This window comes from Talpa occidentalis, unplaced genomic scaffold, assembly GCF_014898055.3.
Source record: "Talpa occidentalis isolate TD23 unplaced genomic scaffold, MPIMG_talOcc4v2.1 talOcc4.6, whole genome shotgun sequence".
NCBI classification, from domain to species: Eukaryota; Metazoa; Chordata; class Mammalia; order Eulipotyphla; family Talpidae; genus Talpa; species Talpa occidentalis.
Genome location: NW_023604972.1, coordinates 137,393,210 through 137,406,108, shown reverse-complemented (window position 1 = coordinate 137,406,108; position 12,899 = coordinate 137,393,210). Strand labels below are relative to the sequence as shown.

Sequence of the window (12,899 nt, the reverse complement as noted above, 5' to 3'; positions counted from 1 at the left end):
GGGGCGCTCGGGTCCCTGTCCTCTCTAGACCCCCAAGTGGGTGTTTCTCCACCGTCACCCCTCCCTCCCCCACCACGAGCTGAGCTGCTGAAGGCGCTCTAAGGGAGAGCCGCTCTGCCCCGAGGCTGAGAGCCAGTCTTACCAAACGAGACTTTCTATAACAAAGTCACGGCCACAGTCCAGCTCGCAAAGGCCTGTGGGTACACGGCTCCGCAAAGTGTGTGCCCTCCACAAACGTGCTAGAAATGCAGACTCTCAGGCCCAAACTGGACCTAAGGGGACCTGGGATTCCTGGAGGGCCCCCCGCAGGCTTGCCGAGCTCAGAGGCCTTGCTCTCCAGGTGACTCTGATCCCAGGCAAACCCGGCACCTGCCTTCTAGAAGTGCGGGAGCCGGCGAGAGGTGGGCTCCGGCCTCGGGCAGGCAGCGTGAGAGTGAGAGGAGAGGAGAGAGGCCAAACTGCCTGCTCCCACCGGGGAGGCGGGTCCTGGACAAGCCGGCAGACTCCCGCCAGCTCTCCTAGGAGCCCACAGGGAGCGGAGGACCTGGGCCTCGGCCCTCCCCGCGACGTCAGCAGCAGGTGCAAAGCCCCTCAGCTTCGGGGGCGGGGAGCCCTCTCCTGCGAGCAGCCCTGGCAGTGGAGCGTTTCCAGCATCTGTTCAGAGCTGTCTGCGTCGTGCCCCAAATGCCCCGTGCCAGTCCTCCCGGCTCAGTGTCCTCCCCAAACACAGCAGCCGCCCAGCCTGGACGGTGGGGCCCGGATGACCCGAAACCAAGTCTTTCCTTCTGTCTCTCCTTGATGGCATCAACGGGCCTCACTTGACTGTAAAAGTGTCGAGGCCACGAGCAGCAGGGCCCCGGCCCCTCACACCTGGCTCCCCAGGCCTGCGGAGGGCCCCGTGGGCTGCTGGGCCACGGAGGGGGCGTGACCACCCCCCGGTCCTCTAAGAGGGTGGACAAACCAATGAAGGACGGGTTAGCAGGACGATGGCAGGTTACGTCTGGCAGTGGACGAGGTTGTGAACCTAAAGAATAAAGGAGCAGACCAGAGGTATCTATCCTGGACTTGGGGGCCTGGGGCATCGCGGGTGGGGGACTTCACATGACAGAGGGTGACCTCACCCTCACCCTGAGAATAAAGGTGAGGGACTCTTAGCTGGAAAGAAGCCGGACACTGCTCAGCCCATGAATGGGTGGGACCCCCAAACTACGTTCTTCAGAAAGGGGGGTCAATGGTGGTTTCTCCATCTAGGAAAAGGGCGGCACCCGAGGCCTGACCATCTCTTCTTTGATTAGGGAAGGAAAGACACGGGCGAGGACGGGCGGCTCCTCTCCTGCAGGGACTTCCCGGCTCTCGGCTCCATCCTCTGCACACCAAGGGGGCGTCTTGAGGAGGCCAGTTCCGAGAACCCTCATTCTGACGCTGGCGCACAGACAAAACCACCTAAGGATGCGTTTTCCAGAATGTATCTGTGCTAACGCGTGAGACTGTGCGTTGACTTTTTCCTCGCTGTCCAACAAACGTGAGCTCCTGTGCAACTTGCCCAGCTCAAGCCCTGTTTGCTGTTGAAGGCAGAAGGTTAAGCGAGTGGGATCTGACTTACAGTAAGTGATTGAGGTTGACTTTGTCATTACGGTTACTGCCGGATGAAGGTCTTTCTTAGCGATGCCTTGTCTTTCTTGGTGATCAAGACTGAAGAAAGAAGAATTTATAAAAATCCCCAAACTTTACATATTTTCTATTGTTACTATAAATAGGTGTCATGCACCCAAAGGAATTCCAAATACACTACTGCTATTTATTTGTAAAATAAAATACAATAAAAGGTACCCGGAGTGAGGAAAGTGTGTTCAAAAGAATAAAGAAAGTCACTGGGCTGGGGATTGCCGGCAGCTGGGTGTCCTCGCAGACTCAAAACAATAAAGCCGGTGGCGAGGAATCAGCGCTGAGATGAATTAGTTCACCTGCCTGGTAACTGATCAGCTGTGGGAAATTTAATTGATGAGGAATGATTTCTTCCGAGGGATTCAGTCATTAAAAGTACAGCAGATGCCTTGATTCCTGAATAAATTTCAAATTATCTCCAGAGTAAACATTCCCAGCTTCAGGTTAGAAGCAGCTGCTCCCAACGGGGAAACCGGAGACTCTGTCTGGGGTCCAGTGGCTTCTGTGTTGACACCGACCCCCGTGTTCCTGGTCCCCAGGAGCTCTCAAAACTCCGACACCCACTTCACAGAAGAGGAAACGTGGGCGGGCGCAAACGGGGGTGGCTCGCCCTACACCTAGGTGATGTGTGATTTGTAATAAGAAATCGTGTCTCTGCTGTCTCCCCTTTCTGGCGCCTGCCCATAAAACCCTGGGAAACTGGAGCCAGGAACCAGCAAGGCCTTTTGTTACCTTAACGAGGTGCTTTGGGGCTGGACCTTAGGGTGTGGGCTGGTTGCTGGGAGGACCACCCAGCGGTGATGTCACGGGGACTCCCAGGTGGGGGCGCAGGTGCCCCCCTCTCTCCACAGAGGACTGCCTCTTCCAGGTCCATCCTGACCCCGGGAGGGGGCTGGTCGTGAGGCCCGTGACTTCATCATCGTGCCCAAGTAATTGCCTCCACCCCACCCCAGGAGGACGGGGTTCAGAGCTCCCGGCTGGTGGGCGCGGGAGACGTGGGGCGGGCGCGCCTGGGAGGCTTGGACCCTCTCCCCAGGCCTGGCCCATCTGGCCGACCAAGATCTGTTCTTCCATCACAGTCCAGGAACTGCGGAGTTAACTGGTCCCCATTTTGTGATTCTATGAGCCGCTGTTGCAGGGGGGTCCAGCAGGGGGTGCAAGAGCCCCTGCCTTGCGGGGGGCGGGGCGGGGGGGGGGGGGGCGGCCCTTGGACGATGTCTCCTCGCAATGGCTTGATTTCTTGGATATGTACACGAATGGGGGAACCCCCTAAATTGGAAATTGGTCTCAGAACCCCAAATTTAACCAAATTTAAGTTTGCAGGTGCCAGAATCTGACCGCCCGCGTCCAGGTCCTCCGTGACCTTCTCCCCTGAGCTGGCCGGGGGCCACCCTCCTTCCTGGAGCTTCTGTTCTCAATTGTGCAAGATTCTGTCGCGGCGAAGGCAATTTCCGCTCTCGCTGCCCTTGAAGCAGGAAAGCCCTCGGGCAGCTGGTGTGTGGAGCCCCAGTGTGCACGGCCCCACCCTACCTTACACCTCCTCCCCGACGCCCCTGAGAGCGGAGGAAGCCCACCAGGCCTGAGGGGAACAAAATCTGACTTTATTCAGGTGCTCCCTGTGGCTCCATCTCTAGCATCACTTTACCCAAAGCGATTGCGCCAGAAATCGGCCACCGGAGTCACCTTTCCTGCCTACTAGCGCAGCCTGGCCAGGCTCACGGGCGGGCGAGGAGGCGCTAAGGTGCGGGCCGAGCCCAAGAGGCATCGGACGGCGCCCAGTGTCCCCGGGGTGGGGAGACAGCCAGGAGGGCGTCAGGCCGGGGAGATGTAGCCGAAGCCCGGCTCCTGGATGCAGTGAATGTCGTTCTTCCTGTAGAAGTCGGCCGACAGGTGGTTGGTGCGCCGGTGGTCCCGGGACGGGGGCTCCAGGGGCTGGTGGATGCGCTTCCCGTAGACGGAGGACGACAGCACCCCCACGGGCCGCTCCTGCTCCTGCGGGACCGCGAGGCTCGGTCAGCGGGGCGATGGCAGCTCCTTCCTGGCCCCCGGCCCGTGGTCCTGAAGCCACTTCTGCCCGGCCATGCACACGCTGTGCCCTGCCCCCCGCCCCCCAGCCTCAAGGGCCGGCCCCGCACCCGCACCCGAGGGAAACCTCTCAAACCAGGGGCCCCGGCCCTGGGCTCACAGCCTTCGTCCTGGGTCCACAGAGGAGTGGCAGGGCCTGGCGCTGGGCCGGGTGCTCCCATGCAGGCTCTGGGTCCTCCTTCCTGCCCCTCCTGCCCCTGTCGTGCTGCAGCCTGGTCCCCTGGCCGCCTCTGCCCATACACACCGCCCAGCTTCCCCCTCAGCTCTTCCCGACTCCTGCCCCTGCCTGCCCTCAGGCCCCGGGTTCTGCTCAAGGTCACAGGCTCCCCGATGCTTGCCCTCCCCCCTTTCACTTTCCCTGTCCCCGTGGTGGTGCCCGCCTGCCACCCGTCGCTGCCTGGCATCCTCTCCTTATTTGTCTTTTCTTCGCCCCCGTGGAGCCGCAGCTCGGGAGGACAGGGTCTCAGCCCTTCCCGCTCAGCAGCGCCTGGGAGAGGAAAGCGCTCACGTCACTGCCCCTCGGGACAGACCATCAGGCTCTGAAGCAGCGGAGAGAGAGGCCGGTGTCCGGGCGGAAGAGGGAGCAGCCCGGAGCAGCTGCACCCCTTGGCTGCACCCCATCGCTCCATGGAAATGCCTGGAGGCTCTTGAGCGAGGCCGGCCACGGTGCAGACCCGGCGTCCCCTCGGGAGCCACCAGAGCGAGCTCTGGCCCCGCGCCTTGTGTCAGAGACGCCAGTACTCGCCAGCGCCTGCCGGTCCCGGACATGCCCCGTCAGGCCGGCTCCGCAGACTCGGGTGACGTGCAGGCATGGGGGGTGCAGGAGGGTGGGCCAAGGGCAGAGGGGCCTGAGCACCCTAAGGAGACCCCAGGGTCCCTCGCACCCACCCACCGTCCTGACCTCCTCACCCTAGGTCCTGTCCACTCCACTGGCCCCGCACCTGGGCGCTGGCACAGGGGAACCCCCCGCCCCAAGCCCCGGGAAATGACGCGATGCTGTGCCCTGTGCGGTGGGCTCAGGGGCCGGAGGAAGCTCTGGACACCCTGGAGGCCGGTGTCCCCACAGCAGCCGGCCCCGAGGCTAAGCCAGGACGACTGTGCCCATTGCCAGCCCCGCGCTCACTGAGTCACTGGACCCCGCAGGATAGTCCACAGACTCTGCAGCGGCGCCTCGCGAGTGCCGGCAGCCCCACGGGGGCTTGTCTCCCTGCTGGCAGCCCAGTGGAGGCGCCGAGGGCGACCCCCACGCCCCAGCCCGTCTGCTGCTCTGGTTAGTGTCCACCGAGCATTACCTCCTTGTTCACGTGAAGCCCCAGGCTTTTGGCGTGTTCTCTGTCATCACGGTGCAATTTCGGGTTATACCCTGGATTCTTGTGGAAAACGCAGTCGTAGAGAGAAATGATTCCTGTCTGGGCGTGGAGAGAGAGAGAGGGGCCTGAGCCACAGGGATTCCGCCACAGAATTTGCACGCTCACACTCCCCGGAGGAAATGCGGACAGGGGAGGGAGGGTCACCCCCAGCTGGACGGCGATGACCGGGCATGGCGGCCGGGCCCCCACAGGGCAGGTGTGACCCCGGGGTGTGGGCTGGTCTCCTGGCCGTTTCCCTTTGCTCCTCACAGGGGACAGAGGTGACCCCTCTCCTTTCCCTGACTCCGTCACTGGAGTCCAAACCTTGAAGTAGTGAGCATCCACTGGCCCTTAGACTGAGGATCTGTGCGAGTGTATATTCACCTTCATTTTTACCTTTTTCATTTCTTAAAGTTTCTATAATGTGCTTGTGCAATTTAGAAAAATGAACATCTGAACATTAGGAGAATATAACAAAACAGAAGTGATGCTGGCAGTGACTGGCTAGCAGGCGGCTGTCACTGGCAAATTCCTTTCTAGAGAGATGAAACCATTTTCCTTAATCATGTGGTGTAGCTAGAATAACTGTAATTCATACATACATACACATATATGTAATATAAGCATATATCAAGCATCCATAAAGCACACAGCCCTGGTATATTAGAAAATCATCCAGTGAACAGCTATCACTGTAATATACCCATTTTTTCATAAAAGATAAGATACATATGACTGGTGGAATACTACTCGGCCATGAAAAAGATGAACACTTGCCATTTCCAACAACATGGATGGGGAAGGGGTGATGCTAAATGAAAATAAGCCCGAGGAGAAAGACAAACAACACATGATTTCACTCGAATGTGGAATATAAAGAAACAACACAAGGGAACTGGCAAAACTAAATGAAAACAAAGCCTAGAAATGACTGCAGAATTGAGACCAAGTTTTTCTTAATAGTAACATAAATTGGCCCTATTTGGTTTCTAGCAAAAGGAGAAGAAACCCATTTGCTAGCTGCATTGAACCCCCTGTAACCCCAGAGGTGCTGGGGTTTGGGAGCACTGGTCTCTAACCTATGCTTTGCTTTTTTGTTCTCTGGGGATAGGCGATAGTAATGCTGGATGATTTCCTCCACCTGTGGGCCTGAGGTAGAAGGTAAACAGCAGAGAGATGGTGCCAGGTGCTGTTGCAAGTTTCAGGACCACACAGGCCGTGACTGCGAGCCTCAGCCGTGGGCAGCAATGGGATGACTGACTCCAGCAGAGGTGGCTCCTAGCAGCCTTGGCCAATCACTCACAGGTCACCACCTTGCAGGGCTGCTGGTCTCAGCTCGGACCTGGCACTGTCCTGGTGCATGAGTCATCCAACAAGAAAATATTTAGAGGCATTACTTGAAGGTTCCTAGGAATTCCAAGGGCAACACGCCAAGGTACTTATTGGGCGCTGGCTAGAATCCTGGTTTGCCCAAGTTCAAAGTCACTCCAGCAACTTGGAGGCAGCAGCCCCGGTGTCTGCACTGGCGGCTGGCTGGTCAGTTCATGGGGTCACTGCACATACGCCCAAGCTTCTCATCACTGTCTGCTCTCCTGCCCCCCAACTCCGGACTCTGAGCAGGTGATGGCTTGGAGGCCATGCATTCATAGGGTTAAACAACAAAAGCCCAAACTAAGGGACAGGTAATGCTTACTCAGCATTTGGCGCCATGACAATGGGTTAGCTCTTTGGGGGAGAAATTAACTTAGGTCTTCGTGGCACTTTATGGATGAAAGTGAATTCTGGATGGATTAGAAAAATAAATGGAAAGTAATACCTCCCACTCATGAAAGCAATGGGGAAAATGTCGCAGAGAAAATATCAGAGACTTCTACCATGCAGAGCTAGACATTTGCTTATCAGATAACATTAACACTCCAAAGGATGCTGGAGGAGAGGCTGCAGAAATCCAGCCTTTGACTGCTGCGTGCAGGGCTTCCGCAGACACTGACTGGGTGGGCTGGGGGCTCGCGCCCAGGCTGCAGAGATTAAGCAAAGCCTTAACCTCGCCTTCAGTGAGGGAGACTAATAACCAAGACAGAAGCAAGTGATGAAAAGAACAGCTTAATTGCAATGGCTGCTCTGGGCCACTTTGCACCTGTTAATTAAATTAAGTCTCGGAAGAGCTCGCTGCAGTTGGCTGTGTGACCCCTGCTTCCCAGGTGGACCCCGAGGGTTCGTGCTGGGGCGCAGCTGGGAACCAGCCGTTTCGCCCAGACCTGCTTCTCTGCTGGGTCAGCGCTGTCCAGGATGGCGTCATCTTCAGCGGCCGCCACTCGCCGCCCACTAAGCGGATCAGGTGGTCTTTGCTGTAGGAGCTGCTTCCGCAGTTTCTGCTCAGCGTGCAGAAGGGACGGGGGACTCACATGCCCCCGCAAACCTGTGATACAGAGCGCCCAAGTGCTCTCCAGCGCCAAGAATCAGCTCCCGGGTCCTGCGGGAGGCGGAAGGCCAGTTCCGAGCCCAGGGTGGAGGTGACTATGGGGGCGAGACTTCAGTGGACTCAGAGATGCCGTTTGCTGCTTTTGCTATTTTTAAGGCTCTATTTTTAGGTGTTAACATTTCCGTGCATTTTCTGTTACTGATACTAAAGGCCTGGCCATTTGAAGGTGCCTGCCTTGCCAGTGATCAAAAGTGGGCGCTGAATTACTTTTTCTTAAAATACACTTTACATTAGTTTGGTCTCAGCCCTACAAACCTTCCAAGGCAGGAGGCCTTGGGGCGCGGCGCAGCCAGCATTTTCTGCAGAGGCGGAGAGTGGCGTCTTTTCGGCTCACAAGCCACATGGTCTCTGCCGCAACTGCCCCACTCTGCGGGTGCAGCCTGGGCTGCTGAGGGGATGCACGTGTGCAGTGTCGTAGTGGCTCTTTATTAAAGCAGGTGGGGAGCGAGATTTGGCCCAGGGCCCCCGGCCGCGGCCCCCACCTTAGAGGGGCACAGTTCTTATCCACTCCCTGTTTCCTTCCAAGTACAGAGCTCCTGTCTCCGCGACTCCTCTGAGACCTCAGAAGATGGAGCGGCTTATCAGATTGGTGACTTTTGGACTTTTGGAAGAATAAACTGGGTCTGCCAGTTTCCCGTGGAATTGCGGGTCCCAGGGGGTGGGGGTGGGCCGTGCCGAGTTTTGTCGCCTCCCAGCCCCCACCCCACTTGCCTAGCACTTCTCTGTCTCCTAAAACCTGGCTTTTATCTCTGCTACATACACTTCCATCTCGTCTTTCCTCAACAGCCTCAAGGTGACGATGAACAGGGCCCTCCAGTGAGACACGTACAGTGTAATATTTCGATATATGAAATTACTGTTACGGCTTTCAAGACGTAACACTCACGGGAGGAGAAACACGAGGCTGATGGTGGCAGGTGCTGGGCGCCCTCACTTAGCTCCCCAGAGGCCGGTCGTGCCGGGGGGTCAGCAACGGGCTGTGAAGACAAGGCCCGCGTGCCGTGTCCCTGCTTCCTCCAGTCTCTCTGTCCTTCCACATTGTTCGATGCCAGCGAGCCAGGAGCTACCAGGTCCGAGAGAGCCTGGCCTAGGCTTGTGCTTAGAACACAGGTTTGTTTGCCAGGGTTACCGTGGTACCCAGGTGGGGGATCTCAGTCCTGGAGGCCAGAAGCCTGAGGTCAGGGCATCACTGGGGTCGAGTCCTTGGGAGAGAGGGCGGGGAGGGACCCTCACAGGCCTGCGGGGCTTTTCCCAGGATTCCCCAGTGCCTGGTGCTGTCCGGCCAGGAGGTGAGGCCGCTCGCTGCGGTGCTCTCGCTACCTGCGATTGTTCAGATCCAGGCCTTGGTCTCTGCTCGCAGGCAGGCTTCTGGGAGCTGCACCTTCCCTCTGGCAAGGACATGGGCAGCCTGGGCTCCTGAGACCCACTTCAGATCCTGGCAGGCGGTCACCTTGCCATCCTGTGGTGGTAGCTTTAGGCTTCAGAACACCCCTCTGTCCCCCGCCATCGCCCCCCAACCCTCAACCCAGCAGAGCTAACCCCGGGAACTGCCCCTGTCATTCTGGTGCAAAGAGGGAGTCCACCCGCTCTGGTGGTCGTGATGGCTGTACTCTGGGGTCGAGAGGCCCGGGAAGGAGGCCAACCCCAAACTCGCCCTCTTCCTGCAAACATGATGCCCCTGACTTGCTTGCTTGCGCCCCTCAGCCTGCAGGCTCTCCTCCAAGCTCCAGCCTCGGGGAGAAACCCAGCCCAGCCCGAGGGCCCCTGCGGGTGCAGCCCGCCCCCGCAACAGCCCCGCCCCCGCAACAGCCCCGCCCCCGCAACAGCCCCGCCCCCGCAACAGCCCCGCCCCCGCAACAGCCCCGCCCCCGCAACAGCCCCGCCCCCGGAACGCCCTCGCAGGTACAGCCCCGCCCCTAGAAACCCTCCCAGGCACAGCCCCGCCCCTAGCAACCCCCAGCTAGGGTAGCCCCGCCCCTAGAAACCTCCCAGGCGGTGCAGCCCCGCCCCTAGAAAAAACCTCCCAGGTAGTGTAGCCCCGCCCCTAGAAACCGCCCAGGTACAGCCCCGCCCCTAGAAGCCTCCCAGGTACAACCCCGCCCAGCCCCGCCCCTAGAAACCTCCAGGTCGTGCAGCCCCGCCCCTAGAAACCTCCCAGGTGGTCCAGGTCCGCCCCTAGAAACCTCCCAGGTATAACCCCGCCCCTAGAAACCCCCCGATAGGGTAGCCCCGCCCCTAGAAACTCCCCAGGGGGCCCGCCCCGCCCCTAGAAACCTCCAGGTGGAGGCCGGCGCAGGGGCGACTCCAGCGGCAGCCCCGCCCCGACCCCGCCCCGGCCCCCCCGCCCCGCCCCGGCCCCCCGGCGCTCACCCGGCCCCGCCCCGCCCCCGGCGCTCACCCGGCCCCGCCCCGCCCCCGCGCTCACCCGGCCCCGCCCCGCCCCCGGCGCTCACCCGGCCCCGCCCCGCCCCCGGCGCTCACCCGCCCCGCCCCGCCCCCGGCGCTCACCCGGCCCCGCCCCGCCCCCGGCGCTCACCCGGCCCCGCCCCGCCCCCGGCGCTCACCCGGCCCCGCCCCGCCCCGGCGCTCACCCGGCCCCGCCCCGCCCCCGGCGCTCACCCGGCCCCGCCCCGCCCCGCGCTCACCCGGCCCCGCCCCGCCCCCGGCGCTCACCCGGCCCCGCCCCGCCCCCGGCGCTCACCCGGCCCCGCCCCGCCCCCGGCGCTCACACGGCCCCGCCCCGCCCCCCGCGCTCACCCGGCCCCGCCCCGCCCCCCGCGCTCACCCGGCCCCGCCCCGCCCCCGGCGCTCACCCGGCCCCGCCCCGCCCCCGGCGCTCACCCGGCGCGCGCGCGCGAAGTAGCTGAGCTCGGGGGGCGGCGCGCGCGGCGGCGGGGCGAGGCTGACCGCGGGCTGCGCCGAGAGGGGCAGCGGCCGGGGCTGGGCGCGCAGCGCGGCGGCCGTGAGGTCCGCCCCGTCCTCGCCGCCCGCGGCCCCGCGCCCCGCGCCGTCCCCGCGCCCCGCGCCGTCCGCGTCCATCGCGCCGCAGAGCCGGGGCGCGCGTTCCGCGTCGCCTGGACACCGGCCCGCGGCCGGGGGGGCGGGGGCGGGGCGCGGGGGGCCCCTCTCGGGCCCACCCACCCCGCGGCCCGCCCGCCGCGCCCCGCCCCGCCCCGAGCCGGGCCCCTGCCCGCGCGGTCCTGGTTCGGAGTCGGGGCGCCCGCGGCCAAGCGCCGGGCGGGGCTCCCGATTGGGCGCCCCGAGACCTGCCGTCCCGGCCGGCTTCCTCCCCGCCCCCGCGCCCACCCACCCCAGGCCCCGCGGGCTGGACGCTGGCCGCGCCCTGGGGTCCCGCAGCCTCGGGGGGGGGGCCGCGGGGAGGGCGCGGAGCCCGAGGGGCGCGGGGCTGCGGGGGGACCTCCCGGGGACACACGTGAGGCGCTTTTGTCTCTTGCCCTCGGGGTTCCCCGGGGCTGAGATTTGCCCCGGGGTTCACTCCCGACCCTTGGGGCCCGTGTGGTCAGGCGCCCGCAGCCGCGGAGAGGGGCGGGGTGTCCGCTTGAGCTGCCTGTGTTTCCAGGGGGTGTCTCAGTCCCGGGGGTGCCCCCCAGCCCCCAGAGAGCGGTCAGAGGTGAGAGCCAGGGCCTGCAGGGCAGGACGCAGAGGTAGAGAAAATAGGGGGGTGAACTTGCTGGTTTCAGGCAAGTTCTCTTAGTTCCTTAAGAGCGCGCGTCTCCCCGCGAGGCCCTGCTCTGTATTCGGGGCGACAGGGAGTCCAGGGCCTTCAGGAGCCTCCTCAAGTCCCGGCGCCTGCGGCCTGTGCTGGGAAGGCCTGTGAGGTGGGAGAGAGGATGAAGGACGGAGGGGCTGCTCTCCAGGGAGGGCACGAACCGTGTGGGAACGTGCGCAGCGCACAGGCCGGCTCCAGGGGCTTCACAGGAGGGCGCCCCGCGGGGCAGGGGTGGCCTGCGGGGAGTCAGGTGAGCTGGAGCCGCTGTTGGCTGGGTCCGGCTGCTCTGCTCGCCCAGCTGGCCTGAGCCGGAGACCACAGCCTGCCGGCGCCTCCCCAGGGACGCGGCCTCTGCGGGCCTGCAGGTGTGGGAGCTGGTCCCTCAGGTCCCCCCACCTCGGCTGTGAAGGGCGGTCCCTGTGGTCAGCCACACTGAGCCCCCAACCTCGCACTCGAGGCGGGAACTGCAGGTTTCCTTTGGCTGGGTGCCCCTGTGCGTGTTGAGAGACCTGAGCTGCTTTCACTGGATGCCCCGCAGAAGCTCCGCACGCTGCGCTGGCAGGGAGCGCCGAGCCAGGCCCCACTCGGGAAGTGGAGCACGCCTGGGACATCCCGCCCTGCCAGGAAATTCTCAAAAACTAACGTATTTGTCACCGAGCCAGCGCAGCGTCTGCCTGGAGCCCTTGCTAGGGTCTGGATGGCACCTTTGGCTCATCGGGGAAAACAGAAAGGAGGAATTAGGGACCCCTGATGCCCTGGGGGGGGGGGGCAGAAATCAGACTGCAGGGCCTGAGGGGAGGGAGGGACAGACAGACAAGAGCTGGAAGAAGCAGCTAAAAGTAATGTGGCCCTTCTCATAAGTCAGTAGGTCAGTCACCCAGAGTTAAAAAAAAAAATGTTTTGAAGCAGCGCAGGAGCCTTGGAAGACAGAGCAGGTGCCCCCTGGTTCTGCCGGCTGCGCCGGTGCCGGGCAGCGAGGGAGGAACGTGCTTATTGGCTGTGGCTGACGTGGGAGCGGCTGGGTTGCTCATGAAGGCGCCAGGAAAGGAACAGGGAAAGGACAGCTGGGATATGACCGGGAAGTTGTAGGTTTTCATGCTAACGAAAGGGACGTGTGGCTTTGTTTTGCTGTTTTACTCTTCGGGGTGCTCAGTCTTGCGTCATGAAAGTTAGAAACTAGCATTAAAAGGTGTTTTCTGCAAACATCTGGATCCAGAATGCCAGCCTCCAGCCGCCCGCGGTGAGGCCTGCGAGCGGCCCTGTGTGTGTGTTGGGGGGCGGGGGGGTGAAGGGGGGCAGCTGTCTGGTGCTCCTGACAGGGGATCGCAAATGCTTTAAGTCAAGGTGACTCGCGACAGAGCCCGAAGCCAAGGAACAGCAGCCTAGAATCAGGCTGGCGGGCTGCTGCGCCAAGGGAGGAGGTGCCGGGGCCAGGGCGACTGACCAAACAGCACAGGGAGGGCTAGGGGGCTTGTGGGGGGGCCACTGGGGAAGCTAGAGAGACTTGAAGCGCAGCTCGTCAGAGACACTGTCCCACCCAGACCTGCAGCCCACCCGCGCCGTCCCTGCTGCAGACCCGCACCCACCG

The 12,899-nt window shown here is 62.3% G+C and overlaps 1 protein-coding gene across 1 annotated transcript; it reads right to left on the bottom strand.

Annotated features, from left to right (window-relative positions):
* Positions 1 to 3,250: 3,250 nt before the first annotated feature.
* Positions 3,251 to 10,620, bottom strand: CFAP90 (cilia and flagella associated protein 90). The gene is made up of 3 exons (XM_054687916.1): positions 10,423 to 10,620; positions 5,043 to 5,159; positions 3,251 to 3,657 (listed from the first exon to the last, which is right to left on the bottom strand). Exons 1-3 carry the CDS (start codon positions 10,618 to 10,620, stop codon positions 3,478 to 3,480), a joined length of 495 nt encoding a protein of 164 aa, XP_054543891.1. The 3' UTR covers positions 3,251 to 3,477.
* Between the last annotated feature and the right edge of the window lie 2,279 nt (positions 10,621 to 12,899).